The 26,621-nt window shown below is 40.8% G+C and overlaps 1 protein-coding gene and 1 non-coding gene across 3 annotated transcripts in view; both read right to left on the bottom strand.

Annotated features, from left to right (window-relative positions):
* LOC149440366 (ABC-type organic anion transporter ABCA8-like) overlaps positions 1 to 26,621 on the bottom strand; it is a 90,895-nt gene that overhangs the window by 64,128 nt on the left and 146 nt on the right. The window contains exons 1-4 of one of the 2 annotated variants that reach the window (XM_089658727.1): positions 7,337 to 7,530; positions 3,815 to 3,919; positions 2,613 to 2,820; positions 2,257 to 2,412 (exon numbers count right to left, since the gene is read on the bottom strand). In XM_089658727.1, the coding sequence (XP_089514853.1) occupies positions 2,257 to 2,412; positions 2,613 to 2,820; positions 3,815 to 3,919 (469 nt within the window). In that variant the 5' untranslated portion in view covers positions 7,337 to 7,530. Of the gene's footprint in view, positions 1 to 2,256; positions 2,413 to 2,612; positions 2,821 to 3,814; positions 3,920 to 7,336; positions 7,531 to 26,621 lie in introns of those variants that run through there. The other variant, XM_089658728.1, reaches the window with a different exon arrangement.
* On the bottom strand, positions 26,316 to 26,413 carry LOC149440367 (small nucleolar RNA U13). The gene has a single exon (XR_016307662.1). It is a non-coding gene; the product is annotated as a small nucleolar RNA U13 (small nucleolar RNA).

Genomic DNA, 26,621 nt, shown 5'->3' with positions numbered 1-26,621 from the left:
GCCTCCCATTCAAGTCTATGGTGCCCCTCCGCAAACGCCTGGCCGGCGTTTGCGGTGCGGTTGCGAGGCATTTGCAGAGCGTTAACACCATTTAAACTTCATTATATGAGTTTGTTGTGGGGTTTTAACGCACGGCAAATGCCTACCAACCGCTTCAAAACCGTGCATTGGGCGTTTTTGGAGCGTTTGCAGAGCGTTAAAAACACTTTACAAACACCTGTCTAATGCTTGTCAAATGCTATAGGGGCGTTTGGCAAGAGTTAGAAATAAAGTCAAGTGTGAACGAGCCCTTATAAAAAAAACCCTGATCACCATCCAGAGTAGTACAATGTTACTATGGTAACATTGCACTACTCAGATGAAAGTATTTTTTTTAATAATTAAAAAACAAAGAAAAATAATGTTTAAAAAAAAACTAAAAATGTTTCAAAAATTATTGATAGAAATGTATTTATTTTTTTTACTACTTGCCACCCACCAACAATGTGCAGGAAAGCGGCAGGCCTGGGCAAAGTGAAATAATCTTACGTCACTTTCTATTTCGGAGTGTGCATGCGCTCCCCCATTGCCCCCTATGCTTTCCAGAGAGAGAAGAACGAACACTGCACTGAGTAAAAGCACATTTTACACACACGTTAGATTAGCACATTTAACCCTTTGGTCACACTATTAACCCTTTGATCACTCCATCACCTAACCAGTGCCATTAGTACAGTGTCAGTATATAGAATTTTTCACTGTATTACTGCCACTAGCGACATCAGATTGCATCAGGGTCAGTTAGCGCCCCTCCCAGCCAGGGTCAGCTAGCGTTAGATTGCCCGCACACTATCGCACTCACGCTATAGGTTGCTGATCACCGCCATTACTAGTATAGTGTTTGTACGTATCAATATATTGATCACAAACAGAACTATACTAGTGCTTGCTTTGTATAGTGTCCCCAAAAATGCAGTGTTAGCAGGATCAGCCCCGTTCGTGGCCAGCACTAACGTTTAGCCCCTGCACTGTTTTTCACGGAAGACTTGTATCAATTGATTGTGGGCCAAGCCAATTTATATGCACAATTCATCGCTGCCCACCCAAATTCAGCTCTTGCCAGATAATTTGCATGGAAACCTATCACAGTTTCTGAATTTAAAACTTTTTTGGGCCTTACAAAAAAGAATGAATTGCGGTCATATTGGTCCACAGACCTGAATGCCCATGTTCTCTGCTGTTACATATATGCCCAACATAGACCAGCAATGTACTGGTTTGTCGCTGGACTTTGAGTAGTTATAGCGGGATGATGACTGCAGCTACAGGCATCATCCAGGTATAATTTTTTTCATCTGGTGGTTAACTTTCATGTAAAAACAATCCTAGCTGCTAATTAGCCACTGAATTGCTTTTACAAGCAGCAGAAAGGAACTCCCCCACCCCTTTCGCGGCCTTTCAAGGTTTTTTTTTGGGCTCTCCTGTCCCACAGAGGAACCATAAAATGCAGCCAGTGGTTCCACTGGCTGACAATAAAACTGATCGGAGACTGTTATGCCTCCAATCATCTCTATGGTCTAAGAGACCAGAAGCTATGAGCATTTCATCATATCCGTTTCATAAGATATAAACAATGCCATTTTAACATTAGGAAAGCATCTTATCACACCAATCTCTGTGTGATCAGATGCTTTAAGGGCAGAGGAGAGATCTAGAATCTAATAGACCCCAGATTTCTCAGAAAAGACTACCTGTCACTTTTTATTGCTATCACAGGGGATATTTACATTCCTTGTGATAACAATAAAAATGATCAAAAAAAAAATTAAAGGGAGAGTGTAAAAATAATTAAAAAAGCAAAATAAATAATAAAAAAAAATTCACCCCCATCCCCGTGCTTGCGATCAAAGGCAAACACAAGCAGCGGTACCATGGCAGAATGTAAACAGAGATTGCAACATTCATGTGAGGTATCACCATGAATGTCAGATTGAAGGCAGTAATTCTAGCACTAGACCTCTTGTGTAAATCAAAAGTAGTGACCTGTAAAGGCTTTTAAAGCATCGTCTATGGATTTTACAAATGTACGTAATTTGTCGCTGTTGTACAGGCATGTGCAATTTTAAACCATGTCATGTTTGGTATCCATTTACTCAGCATAACATCATCTTTTATATTTTATCAAACAATTGAGCAATATATTGTGTTATTGTGCATTAAAAAGTGTATTTTTCAAAAAACGTTGCATTCGAAAAAATCGTCTAGATGCTCTCTTACCTTTATCAGCCAGGTAGTCATTGGGGTTCGGAATGGTGTACAGATGATATCTGATAAAATATGTAAACTCGTTCTCAAATTCCACACCAACAGTGATGTTCTCATCAACTACGTCCACAAGGTCGAAAGTATTTTGAAATTCTTGCACTGATATTTCTAGAAGGGGGAATAAGGGCTTTTGTCATTTTCATTCATTTATTAGCGGGGGTAGTTCTCAGGGTACTCCAGCTTCATACACACATAACACTTGAACGGGAACTAAAAGATTTTATAAAGCAGTCAGGCCCTCTGGTGACCCCCATACACTCCTCATTCAACGGAGAGGAGCACCATGCTTGGCCTACAGATGATCTTACTTGGGATGATGGTGCTTCTGCTGACCCTCTGCATTATGTCCCGGATGGCTGGGATTGTAGAGATGTAGCCAACTGGAAAAGTTTTGTTGCTGAATTCATCCAGACGCCCCAGGACCTCGGCCGGTGAGTACGCACTTGGCCTTGGACTGTCTCTAATAGCCAGTATTAAGAACAGCATGAAGATCCATGCCAAATGCTGGAGCCACTCCTGCAAAACCAATCATGGGTTCACCACCATCACTAGGAGAACACTGTGACATCACAGACACTTCATAGAGATAAACATCTCCTGACCTCTCTTCTACTACAGGAAATTTTGGGTTAGATAAAGGGGCTCTTAACTGGAGGAATCCATACTGTTGGATGACATGGGACTGGCTCTCTGGATTACTAAAACTGAACTCCAGCCAAAATCTTTTATTTAGTTTTGCACAGAGAGATGATTGGAGGTTGAAACCTCTGTTGGTTTCTTATGCACCCAATAGCACCTCAATAGCAAAAGGCTAGCAGATGGATTTAAATTACTGCTGTGTTTATGGCAGATGTGGAAATCCAGCACTTTTTGGAACATTACACTCTTCATAAGGACAGTCTGTATTAAACCACGATTTGATGGATTGAAAACCTTTGATCATAAAGAAAGAGATTTACAGAAAGGATTTGGACCAAGAAGAACATCAAACTGTAGCAGCAGCAGTGGGTAAAAAAGTGTTTATTCCTGTGTCCCTATATCGGGATATATTGACAACTTCCTGTCCTGGGGACAGGGTGTCACATGGGTGGGAAGTGATGAGGGACAGAGACAGCAACAAAACCATCAAGCAGGTAGTGATATCATTCAGCCTTTGTTGCTCTGTCCTCCTGTCCCAGTGACACCAGCACTCTGTCCTCTCTTGCCTTGTTGTCACCAAGACAGGAAGTAAGGGGAACTGTCGCTAATATGGACATAAAGTGCAAAAAAAAAAGACAACAGAAGTTTAATCCTATCAATTCAACTGGAAGTAAAATAAAGTTTTGGCTGGAGTTGTGCTTTAATGCCATAAAGGTGACCCAGTCACTAAAATTAAAGATCGAATAACAGAGCTCCTTATAAATTTATTGTAGAAAAGGAAATGTCAACAGCAGCAACTGAAATTATTATCTCCCTTAACGGCCCTTCCAACAAACACCCACAGGATTGCCCCCGGTCACGGTTCACCTACCAGCACTACATGTCCCAACCGCCTCCATTGTACCAGAATATTCTTCTGCAGCAGAGCAAAGGTCTGCTGGACAAGGCTGGCCTCTCTTGCTGTCCCTCCGGTCATCTGAAAAACACAATGTCAGCACTAATCAGTTTGGAACCACTCCATGTTGTTGTTTTTGTAACTTTTTGTATATTTTTTGTTATTTTTTGCATCTTTTTATTTATTTTGTCTTCTGTTGTTTTTGTATGCATTTTTTTTCTATCTTTTTGTCGTTGTTTTGTATCTTTTTGTTGTCTTTTGTTCATTCTGTTAAATGATCCTGAGGCCAAGCTGCTCTCCTATGCAATAATACGTTTTGTACATTATGTAAAACTGCAAAGCCACAAGGGATTTCTTGTCTCTGAAAAACAAAAAATCTGCCAGAAGCTAGAATGGATAACTTCCTGGGAATGTCAGACAGATGTTGCTCTCTGCACTTCTACCAGCAACCAGCGGATACATAGGAACAATGTATTCAATGTAACAGAGAAATTCCAATGATTGCAGAGCTCCGCAAAACCCCACTGAAGTCCCCGAAAAAAAATAGAAATCACTGGACGTGCACCAAACACTGGGAGAGCTGTTGCCAGTGGACTGGCACTATAAAGTGTAACTATGACCAAAATGATACATAAAATGCAGCTTGTCAGCACTGAGAACTCAAGAGCCCCTCCGCTCCATAACACAGTGTTATTACTTGCTGGTCTTGCCAGTAAATATGTTATTGTACCACTTCAAAGAGTGACAACATTCTTCATTCTGCTGTGAAATCACTCAGCAGCGTTGTCACCCTGTGGACAGGCCAGTCTTAATGGGACATGTAGTTTTAAACCATGCCACCTTGTGTGTGAGTTCCATATATATATGAACATATTCTGCTCTTTCTCTACTGCTGATTATTTGGGCTGTCCTTGATTATATCCACTCACAGCAGGAACACAACTGTGCACAGAAGATAATCTTCCCCTGGGAGCACGACTCCATCAGAAAGGCATTCAGATCATCTGGACTTTTAAGACCATTTAAAATGTCCAATTAGATAAGTCTGGGGCTGAGCTATGTAAAATTCATTTTATCTAAATGATAGCTGGAGTCCAGCCAACAGGAACAAGACAAAAATGAACAGCCCATTAAAATATTAAATAACCAAACCAGCTTTTTCTGCATATTAATCTTCAATCCAGATATTTCCCCTGCTGTAGTTCTTTTCAGCAAATAGAAGTCCTTAGTCTGATGGCCAGCATCATTCAACCTGCTTCCTCTGAGCCCAGGTCACCCCAGCCTGTGATTGAGTAGTGAGCAGCACATTGATTAGTTTGTCTCTTTCGTACGGGCTCTTTATTGTTAGTACATAAACCCTGCAGCACAACTAATGGTCTTCTTGTGCTACTTTTCCCACTTCCAGATTGAGCTCTGCTGTTCAGGGACTGAAAGAGGCTGATACCAAGACACATTCAGGTACATACACTGCCTCTATTTAATGATGTATTCATGATTACAGAGTTGCATTCATTTGAATCTTTTATATCTACCTGGAGTATAACTTTAGGTAAAGCATTTTTATTTCTCTCTATGCTGCTGTTGGTGATAAAAATGTCACCAGGACAGGAAATGAGGGGAAATCCCTAAAGGAGCTCCAGATAGCAGTACAAAACATTCTAAAAAAAGAACCCGTAAAACTAAAAAAAACAACTTTCCCATATACTGCTGGTGTCCCAATGGCCCAAGACACAGACAGAGAAGGATGTTCTATACACTGTTACATATTGCATATATAATGTAACATTATTTCCTATGTGGTGTAAGGGCACCGGATGACCGATGACACAGACACAGGAGGATGTTTTATACACATATTATACTCTATATTGCCAAAAATACTGGGACGCCTGCCTTTACACACACATGAATTTTAATGGCATCCCAGTCTTAGTCCGTAGGGTTCAGTATTGAGTTGGCCCACCCTTTGCAGCTATAACAGCTACAACTCTTCTGGGAAGGCTGTCCACAAGGTTTAGGAGTGTGTCTATGGGAATGTTTGACCATTCCTCCAGAAGCGCATTTGTGAGGTCAGGCCCTGATGTTGGACGAGAAGGCCTGGCTCACAGTCTCCGCTCTAATTCATCCCAAAGGTGTTCTATCAGTTGAGGTCAGGCCAGTCAAGTTCCCCCACCCCAAACTTGTTCATCCATGTCTTATGGACCTTGCTTTGTGCACTGGTGCACGGTCATGTCGGAACAGGAAGGGGCCACCCCAAAACTCTTCCCACAAAGTTGGGAACAGGAAATTGTCCAAAATGTCTTGGTATGCTGACGCCTTAAGAGTTCCCTTCACTGGAACTAAGGAGCCAAGCCCAACCCTGAAAAACAACCCCACACCATAATCTCCCCTCCACCAAACTTTGCACTTGGCACAATGCAGTCAGGTAAGTACTGTCCTCCTGGCAACCGCCAAACCCAGATATGTCCATCGGATTGCCAGACGGATAAGCATGATTCATCACTCCAGAGAACACGTCTCCACTGCTCTAGAGTCCAGTGACGGTGTGCTCTATGCCACTGCATCTGGTGTTTTGCATTGCACTTGGTGATGTAAGGCTTGGATGCAGCTGCTCAGCCATGAAAACCCATTCCATTAAGCTCTCTATGCACTGTTGTGCTAATCTGAAGGCCACACAAAGTTTGGAGGTCTTTAGCTATTGACTCTGCAGATAGTTGGTGACTTCTGCACACTGTGCGCTTCAGCATGCGCTGTAATTTTACGTGGCCTACCACTTCATGGCTGAGTTGCTGTTGTTCCCAGTTGCTTCCACTTCGATATAATTCCACTAACAGTTAACCGTGGAATATTTAGTAACAAGGAAATTTCACGGATGGATTTATTGCACAAGTGGCAACCTATCATGGCACCACGCTAGAATTCACTGAGCTCCTGATAGCGACCTATTCTTTCACAAATGTTTGTAGAAGTAGTCTGCATGCCTAGGGGCTTGATTGTATACACCTGTGGCCATGGAGGTGATTGGAACACCTGAATCCAATGATTTGGAGAGGTGTCCAAATACCTTCGTCAGTATAGCGTATATGCAATGTAACATTAATTCTCATATGCAGTTAGTACCCATGACACAGTGGACGATGTTCTATACACTGTTACATATTATATATACAATGTAACGTTAATTCCCATGTAGTGTAAGTGCCTTGGATGACCCATAACACAGAGGAGGATGTTCTGTACACTGTTACACATTACATTTGCAATGGGGGATATTACTAAAAATGGAGAGTGCAAAATCTGTGGCAGCTCTGCACAGAATCCAATCAGCTTCCAGGTTTTAGTATCCAAGCTTAATTGAACAAGCTGAAGGCAGAAGCTGATTGGTTACTATGCACAGCTCTACCAGATTCTGAGTGTTCCAGTTTTAGTAAATCTCCCCCAATGTTACATTATTTCTCATATTCTATGATTTGTTGGAAGAGTCATTACATATCTTACCTTGCGAGTCGGAGAGGATTACACACAGACGGCCACCCTGATCCTCCTATACCACCATCTGTTCTATCTGCTTCTCACCCAGTACAGCATCGGTGTAAGGAGGTCACATAACTGGGACACAAATGTGTCTGTGATGTTGTCAGAGCTTCCAGAATCCTGGCTGGGGTCGCTGTTCTCCTTTGTGTGTGAGCATTCAGCATCTATCAGAGACAATTCTTGTATTGTGCTAATGTACAACCCAGAATCGTCTTGCACCATCCCATCCACATTCTTCATATGGTGGTTGGATGGATGTGGAACAGAGGAAGCCAGTACCCACCCCCTCAAGGGGGGGGGGGGACAAAATCTTTTTGATTTTTTGAACATTTTGTACTTTTGCACAGATTACACAATCATAGCTGCAATGACTGGCTGGGTCTGTGGTCAGCATTGTACAAGATACAGGAGACTGGAGTCAACACAAATCTCAACTGTCCCATTTTTCTGTATAGTAAGAGAGGGATCCTTATCCCTTGGTGGGGATAAGTGCTATCTGGACCTATGAATTATTTTTCTTATTTCAGCTGTTGCTATTTATTCATTGTAGTGCTTTAATAGGATGATATTTTTATTATAGTTTAGTATTTAATTTAGTTTTTAACGTGTTCCATTTCAGTTCATGTTATTGTATACATTCATTTGTTGTTAGTGGTGATTTATGTTATTTTGTTTAGCTTTGTTCTTCATTGAGTATAAGGCTCCATGCACACTAGCATTATTTTAAGCTCAAAAAACGCTGGATAAGAAACACTGGTAACAGCGTTTTTTATTATTATTATTATTATTATTATTATACAGGATTTATATAGGGCCAACATTTTGCTCAGCGCTTTACAATATAAAGGGAGACAATACAGCAACAATATACAGCGGGGATCGAAAGTTTGGGCACCAAAGCTAAAAATTTGTATTAATGTACATAAAGAAGCCAAGGAAAGATGGAAAAATCTCCAAAAGGCATCAAATTACAGATTAGACATTCCTATAATATGTCAACAAAAGTTATATTTTATTTCCATCATTTACACTTTCAAAATAACAGAAAACAAAAAAATGGCATCTGCAAAAGTTTGGGCACCCTGCAGAGTTAATATCTTGTACTGCCCCCTTTGGCAAGTATCACAGCTTGTAAACGCTTTTTGTAGCCAGCCAAGAGTCTTTCAATTCTTGTTTGAGGTATCTTTGCCCATTCTTCCTTACAAAAGTCTTCCAGTTCTTTGAGATTTCTAGGCTGTCTGTCACGCACTGCTCTTTTAAGGTCTATCCATAGATTTTCAATTATGTTGAGGTCAGGAGATTGTGAAGGCCATGGCAAAACCTTCAGTTTACGCCTCTTGATGTAATCCCCCGTGGATTTCGAGGTGTGTTTAGGATCATTATCCATTTGTAGAAGCCATCCTCTCTTTAACTTCAGCTTTTTCACAGATGGCATCAAGTTACCATCCAAAATTTGCTGAAATTTTATTGAATCCATTTTTCCTTCTACTCATGAGATGTTCCCTGTGCCACTGGCTGCAACACAACCCCAAAGCATGATTGATCCAACCCCATGCTTAACAGTTGGACAGAGGTTCTTTTCATTAAATTCTGTGCCCCTTCTTCTCCAAACGTACCTTTGCTCATTCCCGCCAAAAAGTTCAATTTTAACCTCATCGGTCTACAGAACTTGTTTCCAAAATGCATCAGGCTTGTCTATATGCTCATTTGCAAAGTTCAAACGATGATTTTTGTGGTGAGGACGTAGAAGAGGTTTTCTTCTGATGACTCTTCCATGAAGACCATATTTGTACAAGTATCTCTTTATAGTGGAATAGTGTACCACAACTCCAGTGTCTGCCAGATCTTTCTGGAGGGATCGTGCAGTCAAACGTGGGTTTTGAATTGTTTTTCTCACAATCCTGCGAGCTGTTCTGTCTGATATTTTTCTTGGTCTTCCAGATCTTTCTTTAACTTCCACTGTTCCTGATGGCTGCCATTTCTTAATTACATTCCGAACAGAGGATATTGACATCTGAAAACGCTTTGCTATCTTCTTATAGCCTTCTCCAGCTTTGTGAGCGTCAACTATTTTCAGTTTCAGTTTTCTAGACAACTGCTTAGAAGAACCCATGGTGCTGATTGTTGGGGCAAGGTCAGATGAGTCTGGGCATTTAAAACCTTTGAGATTGACATCACCTGGTCTTCCCAGACGATGATTGAGAACAATCCATGACACTGGCAGGTCTCAGCTTTGCAAAGGGGGCAGTGCATGCTATAAATTCTGCAGGGTGCCCAAACTTTTGCAGACGCCATTTTTTTGTTTTCTGTTATTTTGAAAGTGTAAATGATGGAAATAAAATCTAACTTTTGTTGACATATTATAACAATGTCTAATCTGTAATTTGATGCCTTTTGGAGATTTTTCCATCTTTCCTTGGCTTCTTTATGCACATTAATACAAATTTTTAGCTGGGGTGCCCAAACTTTCAATCCCCACTGTAGTTCAATATACGAGGGTTAGGAGGGCCTGATCCTGGGAGTTTACAATCTAAGAGGAAGGGGCAGGTGGTACAAAAGGTAATAGCTGTGGGGGATGAACTGATAGGAGGAATAAAAGATTCCGTTATTAGCTGAAGGCAGGATAGGCTTTTCTGAAGAGATAGGTTTTCAGAGATCACCTAAAAGTTGGCAGAGTAGGTGATATTCAGATAGATTTGGGTAGAGAGTTCCAGAGAATGAGGCAAGCTCTGGAGAAATTTTTAGTAGCGTTTAGTGTTTTATTAGTGTTTTTAGAGTACATGTCGGGAAAAAAAGCTAGATGAAAGCTGTTAGGAACATTTTAGAGGCGTTTAGCATTTTTTTCTGCTGGAAAAATGCTGCAAAAAACTACTAGATGCTGAAGCTCAAAAAACTCTAATAGCCTAAAGCAGTGTGCATGGACTCATAGAATAACACTATTTAGCTTCTAGGAGCAGAAAAAATGCTAATATCAGCTTCTAGGAGCTTAAAAAACACTAGTATGCATGGAGCCTGATTGTATCATAACTATTTTCCTTTGTGATGATCAGAATCTGAATCTGAATTACTGGGACCCATTTAATAAGGTGAAGGCACAACTGGTGACATTGGGAGTGGAGTCAGAGTGGAGAAGACATCAACGGAATCCCAGATCTGGGTGGAGTGTGTCACTGTATCACTTGGATGATAATAATTTGGTGTCACTGTTGGATTGATTTGCACACTGAATATACATAGGCACTGAAGATTGGACATATATTTATATACACTATATACTGTCTACATTTGTATTACAGTTTAAATTAAATTTTTGGTGTTTTAGGCTAGGTTCACACCTAAGCGTTTTGCGGTGCCTTTTGCATTTTGCAGAAATGCACTAAAGTCCATTTAACATGATTTCCTATGGGATACGTTCACATCTCCGCATTTTCACCGGGTGCAATTTTTGGAAAGAGTCAGAGACTTTTTCCTTTTTATTATAAATATTTATTAGTTTATCAGTTCAAATACAAATCACATTGACATTTCTATTAAAATGATATTCAAACAATATCTTCCAATTTGCATAATTTATTTAAATCACTCCCCTCCACCCTCCCTCTTTCCCCTCCCCCCTCACCTCAATCTCCCCCTCCCCTCCCGCCCCCCCTCCCTCTCCCACTCTACATTTTCTCTCTTCTCCTTTACACCATACATTTCTATTATTTCTAAATCCATCTCTAGGGGTATTATATCTTCATATATTTCACTTTTTCTCTATACTCTTCCCATTTTTTCCATTTTGTATTATACATCTCCATCTTATCTATATGCATGTAATACAGTTTTTCTGTCCCACAGATCTGATTCATTCTGCCCATCCAATCCTCCTCAGTTTGCACCTCTTTTTTTTTCCAAAACCTAGGTATCAAGCTCTTCGCTGCGGTCAAATAATTCCATATCCCCGAGAACTTGGGATATTCACTGGGAATTCTGTGATATGGAGAACACATATCTCTGGGTCTAGTCCTATGTTAATTTTTGTGATTTTCCTTATTAAATAAACTATTTTCCGCCAAAACACCTGTATTCTTGAGCACTCCCACCATATATGATACCACGTGCCCACCTCTCCACAACCTCTGCAACATAACCGTGAAATTCCCCATTCAATTTATACTCTACATTAGGTGTGATGTGCCATCTCATCAAACACTTATAATTTATTTCTACTTCCCTCATACTAATGTTTTCGTGAATTAATCTAAGGATTTGCCTTTTCTCCTCCTCATCTATTTCTCTTTCCATATCTCTTTCCCATTTCTCTATGTATATTAGTTTTGTGTCAGTGTCTAGTTCCATTAATATCTTGTGTATTTTTGCAATTCCGTGTCTCCCATTTCCCCGTGTCTCCAATATTCTCTCTAATGGATTCCACTCTTTTCTAGTTCTTATAGGCTTTGGGAGACTCTCAAAAAAGTGTTTCAATTGGTAATTTTGTAATCTATCCATTTTATTGAAAACTTCTCCCTTTTTTTCTTTCGTCTCTCTATATGATCCTAATTCTTCCCCAACCATTATATCTCTCAGAGTCAGAGACTTTTTAACCACTTCAAGTCCGGACACTTTCACCCCCTTCCTGCCCAGGCCAATTTTCAGCTTTCAGTGCTATCACACTTTGAATGACAATTGCGCGGTCATGCAGCATTGTACCCATATATATTTTTTAGCGTTTTTTTGAGACAGATAAAACTTTATTTTGGTGGTATTTATTCACCACTGGGATTTTTATTTTTTTTCTATATAAATTAAGAAGTCCAAAAATGTTTTTAAAAAAATGTTTTTTTCCTATAAAATTTTGCAACTAAATAATCTTTCTTTATAAAACTTGGCCAAAATGTATTCATCTATCTTTTTAGTGAAAAAAAAAAAAAAAACCCAAATTAGTTTATAACCAAAATCTATAATTTTTCAAAATTATTTTTATTTTATTTTTTTATATTATTATTGATGGGTTTTTTTTTTGACATACTGTCACCCTAGCAGTACAGTGTCACCATAGTGATACTGTACTACTTGTGGGGGGTGATGAAGATTTTTTTTTTGCTTTTTCTACACTGATTGCTTTTACATCCATAAAGGCTATAAAAGCAATCATTTCTCCTTCTCTCTGGCTGCATTCCTGCAGTCATTGAGACATACTGTGCGAGCTGTGATTGGTCACTGCTTGTCACATTGTACAAGTCTGTTGTGAATAACCTTGTACCATGTGACCTCTGTGATCATTCATAGATTTTGCAAGAGTAAGCAATGATGTCAGGAAGTGACATCTTGTGTACTACTATTCATGTGATCACTGATTGGCCAATCACAATAGTAACACATTTCGATGAATTAAAAATACATTTTAGGGAAAGAAATTATCCGAATTTCAAAATGAATTTGAATTCACAATGGAAACATATTGAAATTGGATATAGAAGTGATCATTCCTACTTAGGCTGCTCAATAGACTAGAATACAATACAATACAATACAATACAAAAGAATAAAACTGAATAAAATAGAATAGAATACAATAGAATACAAGAATAGAACTGAAAAAAACAAAAGAGAATAGACTAGAATAAAAAAGAAGAGAATAATATAGAATGGAAAGTAAAATAATAGAAAAGAGTAGAAAGGAATAGAATATAAAAGAATAGAATAAAATAGAATAGAAAATAAAAGAATTGAATTAAAATAGAAAATAAAAGAATAGAATAGAAAAAATAGGATAGCTTAGAATATAATAAAAATAGAAAGAATATAGACATCCTCTGAAATTTGAATAGAATAAAATAGAAAGAATATAGGTGTCTTCCAAAATTTTAATTTCAAATAGGATAGAATAAAAAATAAAGAATATAGCTGTCTTCTGAAATTCAAATAGAATAGAATAAAATAGAAAGGATATAGCCACCTTCTGAAATTTGAAATTCAAATTTTGAATAGAATAGAATAAAATAGAAAGTATATAGCCGTCTTCTAAAATTCGAATTTCGAACAGAATAGAGTGGAATACAATAGAAACAATATAGCCATCTTCCTAAATTTGACATTTGATATAAAAAAGAATAGCATAGAACTGAATAAAATTGAATATAGCCATCTTCCAAAAGTTTAATTTCAAATAGAATAGAATAGAAAAAAAAACAATATAGCTGTGAAATTTTAATTTTGAATTTGATATAGAAAAGAATAAAATAGAAAGAATATAGCCATCTCCTGAAATTCAAATTTCGAATTGATTTGAAAATAACATATATGAAAAAATCTAAATATATGAAACAAATTCCAAAAACTAATCATTCTAACTTGATGAATATGATGAAACAAAATTATTAACTTATTGAATGAATCCAAAACAAAACTAATTTTTCTGTTGATGACACAATTTGATATGTAAAACTTTCCGTAGGCGGAGCTTTAAAAGCCCTTACATGCCATTAGTTTTCAGTTATAATTTTCATGCGTAGGCACCCCAATGTGTGTTTGGACAGGTTATCTTTTATAAAACATCAGGTATCCATCAACCATTGGCCATTGCTGTACTGTGGACTTTAGGTTGGCAGTCAGCCTACTATTTCAGATTTGTTGAAATTCGTTACTATTGTGAATCAGAGATTCAGATACATCTGAATCTTCAAATAACAAAAATTTAGTCTGAACTTCATTTTGTAACAAAACAAATTGCACGTGTCTAGTGATGGGGAACCAGACTTCCCAGGTACTGCTTGTTGGTACAAGACCTGTTCTGTGTCTCCAATCTAAGCATTGATAGTGTGATCTCTGTAATTTACAGTTGTGATGAGATAGCGATAACTTCAACCTCAATTGGATACCACAGTCAGTGACTCAATGAGAATGACATCTTGTAGATTTTGTGAAGTTTATTCCATAAACTGATTGAATCTTACAACAATGAAATTCCATAGGTCAAAAGAACGTACTGTATCTTGCTTCATGCCATGAGGCTAGCTGCCATCCATCTCTGGGAAAAGGGAAGAGCTATTTATGCAACATTAACTAACCAAAGGAAAGGGAGGAGCAAAGACAAAACACAGAAAACATTTAAAGGCATATGACAGTCAATATGACAGTCATGTGAAACATGACAAGACCTGTTCCGTCCCTGTGCTAGGAAAACGCTAAGAAAATAAATCTCAGCAGTTACAATACAAAAGGGTGGAGGATCAAACTGACATACAGTTAGGTCCATATATATTTGGTCACAGGCACAATTTTTGTTTTTTCCATGTATTTACCTAAACATATTCAATCTATAGCTATATAATGGATATGGGCTGAAAGTGCACACTCTCAGGTTTAATTCAAGGGGTTGAACATAAATATCAAGTACAAATTTTAGGAACTGCAACCTTTTTTATACACAGTCCCTCCATTTTCAGCTCAAATGTAATTGGACAAATGAATATAATCATAAATAAAATTTTCATTTTTAATATTTTGTTGAGAATCCTTTCGTCAGGCACTGCCCAGCGTGATCGCTAGTGATCCACAGAACGGGATTCCCCAGGACTAAGTCCCAGTCTGCCTTTTCACCAGAGTCCCTGATGGTGGGGATGGACTTGGTGCAAGACTGAAACCAGTTCGCGGCCCCTGAGTGCACCCAACTGTGGTAGAGGGGTCCTGCTGAGGGTATGTGCCAGGGGTGAGCCTGATGTGAAGAGGCTGCCAGGTCCAGGTCCTGAGCGGGATGGATGGATGACAGTTAGGAGTGTGCGTGGTCAGACTAGCCGGGTCGGTAACGGTGGAGGCAGATAGGTACCAAGCAGTAGACGAAGAGTAACAGGGTCACGAGCCAAGGTTCAGCAACAGGAGGACCAATAATAATAGGAGCAGGCAGAGGAATAGTCAGGGACAAGCCAGGGATCAGAGCAGGAGAAGGTCAGCAAGAATCAGGACAGGCAGGGTCGGCAACTAGGAACATACTTCAGGAACACAGGTAACAGGAACTAGACCTTGCGGCAATCTGATCACCGCCTGGCTAGTTTAAATAGTGCACCCTGCACCGTCATTGGTGCCAGGCGCGCTCCCGCGGTGCGCCTAGGCAATCTGCGCATGCGCAGACCTGTGCACTGCGGCGAGACCCACGGTCCCTGACACCTTTATTGGCAATGACTGCCTGAAATCTGGAACCCATGGACATTACCAAAGACTGGGTTTCCTCCTTTCTGATGCATTTCCAGGCTCTAACTGCAGCTGTCTTCAGTTCTTTGTTTGTGGGTCTTTCTGCTTTTAGTTTTGCCTTCAGCAAGTGAAATACATGCTCAATAGGGTTGAGATCAGGTGATTGACTCGGCCATTGCAGAATATTCCACTTCTTTTCCTTCAAAAGTTCCTGGGTTGCTTTTGCAGTGTGCTTTGGATCATTGTCCATCTGTACTGTGAAGCACCTTCCAATCAACTTTGCTATATTTGGCTGAATCTGGGCTGACAGTATATCTCTAAACACTGCAGAAATCATCCGGCTGCTTCTGTCTTTTGTCACATCATCAATAAACACCAATGACCCAGTGCTACTGGAAGCCATGCATGCCCATGCCATCACACTGCTTCCACCATGTTTTACAGATGACGTTGTGTGCTTTGGATCATGAGCTGTTCCAAGCCTTCTCCACACTTTTTCTTCCCAGCATTCTGGTACAGATTAATCTTCATTTCATCTGTCCAAAGAATGCTTTTACCGAACTGGTCTTGCTTTTTTAGATGTTTTTGGCAAAGTCTAATCTGGCTTTTCTATTCTTTAGGCTTATGAATGGTTTGCACCTTGTGGTGAACCCTCTGTATTTGCTCTCATGAAGTCTTCTCTTGATTGCAGACTTTGACAATGATACGTCCACCTCCTGGAGAGTGTCCTTCACTTGTCTGGATGTTGTGAATGGGTTTTTCTTTACCATAGAGAGGATCCTGCGATCATCCACCACTGTTGTCTTCCGTGGACGTTCATGCCTTTTTATGTTGCTGAACTCACCAGTGCATTCTTCTTTCCTCAGAATGTACCAAACTGTTGATTTGGCCACTCCTAATGTTGCTGCTATCTCTCTGATGAATTTGTTTCATTTTTGAAGCCTTACAATGGCCTGTTTCACTTGCAAGGACAGTTCCTTTGAACGCATGATGTAGGTTTACAGCAATAGATTCCAAATGCAAATACCACACTTAGAATCAGCTCCAGACCTTTTACCTGCTTAATTGATGAAGAAATAACGAAGTAGTAACCCACACCTGGCCAGCTTTTTATTAATTTGTCCAATTACTTTTGGTCTCTTGAAAAAGAGGGGATGGCTATTCTTAAGAGCTGTAATTCCTAAACCCTTCCTCCAATTTGGATGTACATACCCTCAAATTAAACCTGAGAGCGTACACTGTCAGCCCATATCTATTATAGACCTATAGCTTGAATATGTTTTGGTAAATACCTGAAAAAATCTAAACTTGTGCCTTTGTCCAAATATATATGGACCTAACTGTAATTGCTGCTTAGGCAAGAATTGCAGAAGTGGTAGCGGGTACCTGTCAGAAAAAGACACCCAAGCCCCAAGCACAAAAAAAATTTGTTAGAGGAGGTTCACTTTAAGAACCCTTTTGGCTTCTTTAGGGTTTGTCACACTAGCTCTGAAGAGTGAACCACGCTCATGTTGCTCTTCAGCCAGCATTTGAAAGGTGGTAAAGTACTACCCGGTGATAGTGCAACTGATTAGCACAAAAAAAATGGATTGCAGCCAGCACTGACATGCGTTCAAACATTACAATCAAAAGAAACACACTACTGACGTGTTAATGTGCAAATCCAAGTTCAGTGCAATATCACCTAACAGTTTAGAGTGGAATATGAATTCATGTGCAAACAAATGACATGCATTGACATGTATCACAAATCATACTAACTAAAAATACCACAATATAAAGTGCATATATAAAACATGAATAAAATATATTATGTAGAAAAGTCCAGTTCACAATTTGGTTAATAAACTCCAAAAACAGTCTTCAGCCATTTGGGTGATGTGATGCAACAGCTTGAGCCTTTTGTTAAAGTTTGAAGCATCTGAAATAATGTAATATGACAAATGATCCAAATTCATTCAGATCCATTTTGTTTATTCTAGTTCACTAATATAACATAAGGTACTGTATAACAGTGCCAGGAAAGACCTCAAGGTGATAGTCTCTGAAATTTTAGCTGTGCCATGTACAACTCAGGAAATACAGGGAGAGATTAGAGAACTGAATGCATGCCTAAAGACCTGGTGTAAGAGGGAAGGATTTGGGTTTCTAGAGCACTGGGCTGCCTTTTCATTGGGGTGCAACCTATATGCTAGAGATGGTTTGCACTTAAATGGAAGGGGGTCTGCTGTGCTGGGGGAGAGGTTTATATCACAGCTGGAGGAGTATTTAAACTAGGATCGAGGGGGGAGGAAGAATTAGATTATTACGGAGTAGACAGGCCAGACAGGGGTCAGTACTTATAGGTGGGTGGAATAGGGAAAGATGGGGGAGGGCTATGGCAGATGATAAACAGGTTCCCATGATACAAACAACCACTGGAATTGGTACCATTTGTATCAAAATAAAAAATATGAAAAATACGTGTGCACAAAGTGTCAGTGTTTGTTCACCAATGCCAGAAGCCTGCCAAGCAAAATAGGTGAGTTGGAAGCTTTAGTGCATGAAGAGAACTATGATTTAATTGGTATTGCTGAATCTTGGCTCCATTATCCACATGAGTGGGCCATTAATATTCCTGGCTATGTTCTCTTTGAAGAGACAGGGTTAAAAAGGAAAGGTGGTGGTGTCTGTCTATGTGAGAAGTGATCTCAGAGCAAGTGTGAAAGTAGACCTAGTTGATGGAGAGTGTGATGAGGCTGATGTATTATGAGTGGAACTGCACATGGGGGTGCGTACTACAAATGTAATCACTGGAGTTTGTTATAGGCCTCCCAGTGTTAATGAGGAAGTGGAGACTCAGCTCCTAGCACAGAAAAAGGGGTTGCAAAGGCTGGGACAGTGATAATAATGGGGGATTTTAACTACCTGGATATTGACTGGAGTAATGGTACTGCAGGAACAGTTAAAGGGCAAAAATTAATAAACAGGACAATTTTATGGTACAGTTCAGAGAGGCCCCAACTAGGAATGATGCTTTGCTGGACCTGGTAATCTCAAACCATGCAGAGCTTATTATGAATGTCTATATAAAAGAAGATCTGGTTAGCAGTGACCATAACATGATTTCATTTATTGTTAGCTGTAAACAACAAGCACATACAGGAAAAAAAAAATGCTCAACTTTAAGAAAGCTAATTTTCCAAGGCTGAGAGCTGCTCTCCAAAACTTAAACTGGGAGGGAATATTGGCATCAATGAACACAACACAGAAATGAGAATTCTTCAAAAAGACTATATGTGAACACATTGCAAAATATATTCCTTTGGGCAACAAGCTTAAAAGGCTAAAAATCAAACCTATGTGCCTTATGGCCAAAGTTAAAAAAGTTATGGATAATAAGAAAAGAGCTTTTATTAAATAGAAAAAGGAAGGAACGCTATCATCGTTTAAACATTACAAAGAATATAACAGAATATGCAAAAAGAAAATTGAAAAATTGAAAACGAACAACAGATTGCAAAAGAGCAGGACCAACCCCAAAAAAGTCTTCAAATATATTAATAGTAGAAAGGTCCGGTCCGAGCATGTAGGCCCTTTACAATATAATCTAGAGTGGGTGACTGGGGACAAAGAGAAGGCAAATTTATTTAATACCTTCTTCAGCTCTGTGTATACAAAGGAGCATGGGGGAGCTCTTGTCCATAATGGGCATGGTATTGACACAGCTCCAGATGATCCACATTGCCTCACAATTTATATGATCCAGAAATATTTAGACAGAATAAAGGTGGATAAAGTACTTGGACCGTATGGCATACACCCACAGGTCCTTAAAGAATTGAGCTCTGTCATTTCAAAGCCATTGTTTCTCATTTTTAGAGACTGTTTAAAGACTGGCATAATACCACTGGATTGGCATAAGGCCAATGTGGTGCCAATATTTAAAAAGGGGTCAAAGTCTTTACCAAGTAATTATAGACCTGTTAGTTTAACTTCTATAGTTGGGATGATACTGGAGAGTTTAATAAAAGACCACATAGATGAGTTCTTGCTGGAAAAAAATATTTTAAGCAACTGACATGAAAGACAGAAGTTGTCAATCAAATCTGATTTCTTTTTATGAGGTGAGCAAAACCTTGGACAGAGGGGTGGCGGCGGACATGGTATACTTGGATTTTGTAAAAGCGTTTGACACAGTTCCCCACACACAGCTAATGTGTAAGATAAAGTCTACAGGCTTGGAAAAATCTATATGTAAATGGATAGAAAACTGGCTAAAAGATCGTATTCAGAGAGTAGTGGTTAATGATTCATACTCTGAATGGTCTAGGGTTGTCAGTGGTGTACCCCAAGGTTCAGTGTTGGGACCCTTACTGTTTAATATATTTATAAATGATATAGGGTCTGGGATTAAAAATCCCATTTCAGTCTTTGCAGATCACACCAAGCTGTGCAGTGGAATACTGTCCTTACAGGATGTCTCCAATTTACAAGTTGACCTCAATGCACTGTTTAATTGGGCAACTACTGTATGTGGCAAATGAGGTTTAATGTTGATAAATGTAAGGTTATGCACTTGGGGGCTAAGAATATGCATGTATCATACATACTGGGGGGGGGGTACAACTGGGGGAATCAATGGTGGAGAAGGATCTGGGAGTTCTGGTATATCACAAGCTTAATAATGGCATGCAATGCCAAGCTGCGGTTTCTAAAACGAGCAAAATCCTCTCTTGTATTAAAAGAGGTATAGACTCCAGAGAGATATAATTTTACTCCTGTACAGTAATACCTCATCTGGAATATGCAGTTCAGTTTTGGGCACCAATTCACAAAAAGAACATTGGGGAACTGGAGAAAGTACAGAGAAGGGCAACCAAACTGATAAGAGGCATGGAGGAGATCAGCTAGGAGGAAAGATTAGAGGAACTGAATGTATTCTCTCTTGAGAAGAGGAGATTAAGGGGGGATATGATCAACATGTATAAATACATCAGTGGTTCATATAGTGAACTCGGTGTTGAGTTATTCACCCTGAGGTCATCACAGACGACAAGGGGACACTCTTTACATCTGGAGGAAAAGAAATGTATTCTCCAAATACGGAAACGTTTCTTCACATTAAGAGCTGTGAAAATGTGGAATAGACTCCCTCAAGAGTTGGTTCTGGCCAGCTCAGTGGATTGCTTTAAAGAAGGCCTGGATTCCTTCCTAGATACACAGAATATACCTGGTTACTAACATTTCGGTGGACAAGGAAGGAATTTTTTTCCCCTGCGGGAGCAGATTGCTTCGTTCTTTGCTGGGTTTTTTGCCTTCCTCTGGATAAACTGTGGGTGTAGGATTATTGGATGGACTTTTGTCTTTTTTCAGCCAGACTAACTATGTAACAGTGAAATAAGAAGATTCCTTATTGTGTTTGGGTTGGATGGAGGTGGATCCATCAGAATCTCTGAATCATTACATAACGAATGAATCCAAAATGAATTTTGTTCCATTCATTACTCTAGTCAAGATCGTCCAATTAACTCATTATATTTCTCTTTGTGGGTTGGACTAGCAGGGATGACTCAGAGTACATATGTAATCTCCTGAAATAACTTAATAACACGTTAAAATGAATATAGCGAATCTTCTGAAATAACTTCCAAAAATACAAATCAATTTAGAACAACAAATATACGAAACTAATCCGAACATACAAAACAAATTCTGAAAAAAAATCATTATTATATAACTAATATGATGAAACTGCTCTCTGATGGGGGGCACTCTGATGGGGACACCTGCTGTATGGGGACACCTGCTCTATGGGGATACACTGATGGGGACACCTGCTGTATGGGGTCACTCTTATGGGGACACCTGCTCTCTTATTGGGTCACTCTGATTGGAACACCTGATGGAAGGGGGCACTCTAATGGGGACAGCTGCTCTATGGGGGCACTCTGATGGGGACATCTGCTCTCTGATGGGAACACCTGCTCTATGGGGTCACTCTGATGGGGACACCTGCTCTCTGATGGGGGCACTCTGATGGGGACACCTGCTGAATGGGGGCACTCTGAGGGAGACACCTGCTCTCTGATGATGGGAGCACTCTGATGGGGACACATGCTCTATGGGGTCACTCTGATGGGGACAGCTGCTCTATGATGGGGACCCATGCTCTGAGAGACACTCTGGTGTGGACACCTGCTCTATGGGGACTCTCTCTCTCTCTCTCTCTCTATATATATATATATATATATATATATAAAAAGTATGCACCGCTTGTTTCTAAGGACTGTTTCTACAAAGGTTACAATCCTTCAGTGCAGAGCCAATTTTTCAACACTGCACTGAAGCTCCTAATGCAACTATCCCACGTACGCTGCCAACAATATGTCACGATCGCGGCGTCAGACCCCAGACCTTCTCACCAAACTCGTGACCGAAGGGCTAACCGATCTACAACCGCGATGTGAAGCCGAAATCCAACAGATGGCAAGATTAGCCTCTCACCTTAAAACTTCGACCCATAAGGATCAAAGCATTTTTGGGATCACACCCTCAGATCCTCCAAGCATATATTTTTTTCTGCTGGTTAGACCTCTCCCTGCAAAACGATCTCCCTCTCTGGGGTAGGCGCAATGATGGTGGCTCCTCTCCAAGTATAGGTATGGGGTGTGTGCCAATATCTAATTCAAAAGACATAAATACAGCTCCTCTCCTGCCAGTTCCAGCAATGTCTCTTCTATTTCCTCTCAACAATCCCCTCACCCACAATTTCCTGTCTCTTGGTTCATTTCCTGTCTGTACATCATAACATAATAGAAGCGCAGGAGGTTCACACCATTATAGTATCAAGTCAATTAAACTCCTGGGATATTGATCTGGCAGAAGGGGTTGTTAATCAGTTTCAGCTGCTTTGAAATAACAACAGGTGCACTAGATGGGCAACAATGAGACAACCCCCAAAACAGGAATGGTTTTACAGGTGGAGGCCACTGACATTTTTTTTTGCTACTCATCTTTTCTGACTGTTTTTCACTAGTTTTGCATTTGGCTAGGGTCAGTGTCACTACTGGTAGCATGAGGTGACACCTGGACCCTACAGAGGTTGCACAGGCAGGCCAACTCCTCCAGAATGGCACATCAATACGTGCCATTGCCAGAAGGTTTGCTGTGTCTCCCAGAACAGTCTCAAGAGCATGGAGGAGATTCCAGGAGACAGGCAGTTACTCTAGGAGAGCTGGACAGGGCTGTAGAAGGTCCTTAACCCATCAGCAGGACCGGTATCTGCTCCTTTATGCAAGGAGGAACAGAATGATCACTGCCAGAGCCCTACAAAACGAGCAGGCCACTGGTGTGAATGTCTCTGACCAATCATAAACAGACATCATGAGGGTGACCTGAGGGCCTGACGTCTGTCGCAAACGTGTGCAACACACAGTGAAGGACGCAGACTCCATTTTGGTAAGAGTATCCATTTCTCCCTTATTCTCCTTCCCCCCTCCCTTCCTGAGAGGCCCAGCAACATGTGGCCAGTATGTGTGTGAGTTAGGAATGTCACAGGAGGGTCATAGGAGCTGTAAAAGCCCCAAAGAGAGTTGGAGCCTCCACAGAACCTGCCAATTGTAACACCTCCTAAGAGATAAGGCAAGCTTTCTCAGGAGTTGAAAGAGATTCTAACCTCATAAAACCTAACTCTGTGTAGGTGACAGAATCAGATAACTTCTGGTAAATCCATTTTTCCCCTATGTCTCATATCTTGGAATATGAGAGACATACATAAAAACTGGACCCTTCGTCAAATGGCCAATGAGCAGATGAACAGTTTGATGGGTCACTCGCCTTGTCTCGGACACTCAGGGAAGCAAGACATAGATCTAATGAACTGTGCAGTATATAATTTCCTAATTCATATCTAATTAATTCTTAGACTTGTCTGCATAATAATCTATCCACGGGTGGACTGTCACTTGTGCAGATGAAAAGTTATAGGAAATATGAGTGATGGGAGATTTTTGCCCTAGTTGAGGCATCCACCCATATTTCTACGCCCTAAGTGAAGATTGGCCCTTGACTGCAGAGCCACCCCCCTGCTGGGGACTTTAAAACAGGCTGTCAGGCCTAAGAGAAGAAGAAGTTGAAGAATTCTCCCATTTTTTCCATCGTAACATAGGGAGATCAAAGCACCCTTCTACTCTGAAACTTGGATCTGCTAACCCAGGACTTTGGCAAGTACTTTAACCCTTTCACCTCTCTCTGATACCTCTTTGCTGTGCTATAGTTCTTTGTATATTTATATATATATATCTTAGTTAAATCTTTGTTCTGTAAATATTTTTATTGCTCCTGTTTGACCTTTTAGTAATAAATCTTTCTTTCTGAAAGTGTTGAACTGTTTCTATAGCTCTGTATTGCAACTCACGAATTCCTGCCTCTAAAGAGATGCTACTGTGGTTGTTTAAACCTCTGTATAACTGGCCTGTGGACTGTTTTATACAGACGATTATCTCAATCATTATAGTGTTAAAGCTGATAAAGCCGAGTTTCCTCTTTCTCTGTACAAAAAGGGGGTGGTGGCAGTGTGAAGGGTTAATTGCGTAATTAACCTTACCCAGTAACAATCGCTCAGGCTGCCGGTACATCGATCTGTATCCATTAGCTGGAAAATCGTTGTGCAGGGTGCAGCTGGGCGTGGCATTGTTACGCACGTCACATCGCGGTTTTAGATCGTCTAGCCCTTTGGTCACAAGTTTGGGTGAGAAGGTCTGGGGTCTGATGCCGCGATCGTGACAACGTCCTCTAGTCGATACTGTGCTCACTGCCTGGCACCATAGAGCTCAAATGGCATTTGCCATTGAACACCAGAATTGGCAGGTCCGCCACTGGCACCCTGTACTTTTCACAGATGAGAGCAGGTTCACCCTGAGCACATGTGACAGATGTGAAAGTGTCTGGAGAAGCCGTGGAGAACGTTATGCTGCCTGTAACATCATTCAGCATGACCATTGTGATGGTGGGTCAGTGATGGTCTGGGGAGGCATATCCATGGAGGGACGGACAGACCTCTACAGGCTAGACAATGGCACACTGACTGCCATTAGGTATCGGGATGAAATCCTTGGACCCATTGTTAGACCCTACGCTGGTGCAGTGGGTCCTGGGTTCCTCCTGGTGCACCACAATGCCCGGCCTCATGTAGCGAGAGTATGCAGGCAGTTCCTGGAGGATGAAGGAATTGATGCCATTAAAAGGCCCCCACGTTCTTTTTTTTTTTTTAAGTCCGCAAATGTGCAAACTACAACGAAAAACCCGTAAGTGATCACAAAAAAAGTGCAAGTGCGAACACCACACGAAAAAGTGCACTTAGGGGTGTGTTTGTCCTACCCCCGAAGGGGTTGAACCATTACCCTGATCCCCCGGGGCACGAAGCTCCTGACAGGGACAAGGTTCCCATTTGGTCCTCCTGGCCAAAAGGCCTGGTGGACCACCGTTCCTTATGCCCAGCCGAAGCCGGACATCCAGTACTAGGTCAGGGGGTTCTCCCGAAGAGAAAACCCCCTAGGGATCAGGGGAGGAAGGAACCAAAAGGCCACACATCCTCCCCCTAGACTTCAGGGTAGGCCCGAGGACCCACACCCTCCATCCGTGAAAAACACACACATAAGCAACAGAAAAGTGACAAACGTGGGAGGTGAATAAATTAAATAAATAGAAAATAAAAAAGTGGTACCGCGCCAAATTGTGCACAGACCAGGCCCTGAGGCCCATAGCAAAAATTGCCCTGGACTTAGCCAAAAGACCTGGTCCTTAGGGCGCTGTGCAAAAAGAGGTGAAAAACAGTGACCATGTGCCATCTTCACACTGTGGGGTCCCACACCCAGGTGTTACTAGTGGCACCCCTGAGAGCGTCTTCCCCAGGGGGCACTGAGTTTGCGGACTTTTTGCGTCCTCAGCCCCTGGCCAGACCAAGGTAGATCCGTCCAAACCAGGAGGTACTGGGTCTTTCCAGCTTTCCCAGAGGAATTACTCCCAAGGCCCCAGAACGAATCATGGCGCTCCCTGGTTTCTGTCCCTCTGGTCCAGCCTTCCGGACCCCCATCATACCAGTGAGGGTACTATACAACAGCCAGAATGGCCGGTAGCACCCCCACTGGACACTGATAAGAACAGATACTACACTTGATCTTAGCCAAAAGGCCCCCACATTCGCCTAGCCTAAACCAATAGAACACCTCTGGGATATCATGTTTCAGTCCATCCGCCGCTGCCAGGTTGCACCTCAGACTGTCCAGGAGCTCAGTGATACCCTGGTCCAGATCTGGGAGGAAACACCCCAGGACACCATCCATCGCGTCTCATTAGGAGCATGCCCCGAAGTTATCAGGCACGCATACAAGCACATGGGGGTCATACAAACTACTGAGTACCATTTTGAATTGATGCAATGAAATTTCAGCAAAATGGACTAGCCTGCTGCATCATTTTTTCACTTTGATATTCGGTGTCTTTGAATTCAGTCCTCTGTAGGTTGATAATTTTCATTTCCATCAAACGATGGGGTATCCTTACATTCCTAACACATTACCCAGTCCATATCAGTATATCCAGCATGATATTTTTGAGATCATTGAGATCTGATGTGCTTTCAAAGTGTTCCTTTGATTTTTTTTTTTGCAGTTTACATATTAAAGCTGTTTAACCCTCAATTACTAATGGAGAAACAAATTTTACAAGAACCACAGAACAACCACTTCACAATTTATCATTAGGATCACAATGTATCAAGCTGGCCATGGATCAGACGGGTAATGTGCCCAGTCGTAACAAGAAGGGATGGCACATATCACACAGCCGTGTGAACACCCACTCATCACACCAATGAACCAGAAGGATCAACTAAAACACGTGACAGACGAAGACCAATTATCAGACACACCTCACCCAACTTAGTGCGACTACATCCTCTACAATACTAATCATTTTTATAAGTTGCTTACACCTTTATCTTCTCAGGCTCTCCCACTATCGCAGGAAATATATTAAAGGAAAATAATTAACTGTACATAAAACACATTTACGAAACAAGCGTTAGAATGTGATT

The sequence above is a fragment of the Staurois parvus genome, unplaced genomic scaffold, assembly GCF_062004578.1.
Source record: "Staurois parvus isolate SC_StPar_1 unplaced genomic scaffold, SC_StPar_1.0 ptg001090l, whole genome shotgun sequence".
Classification (NCBI taxonomy): Eukaryota; Metazoa; Chordata; class Amphibia; order Anura; family Ranidae; genus Staurois; species Staurois parvus.
This window is presented reverse-complemented; position numbering and strand designations above follow the sequence as displayed.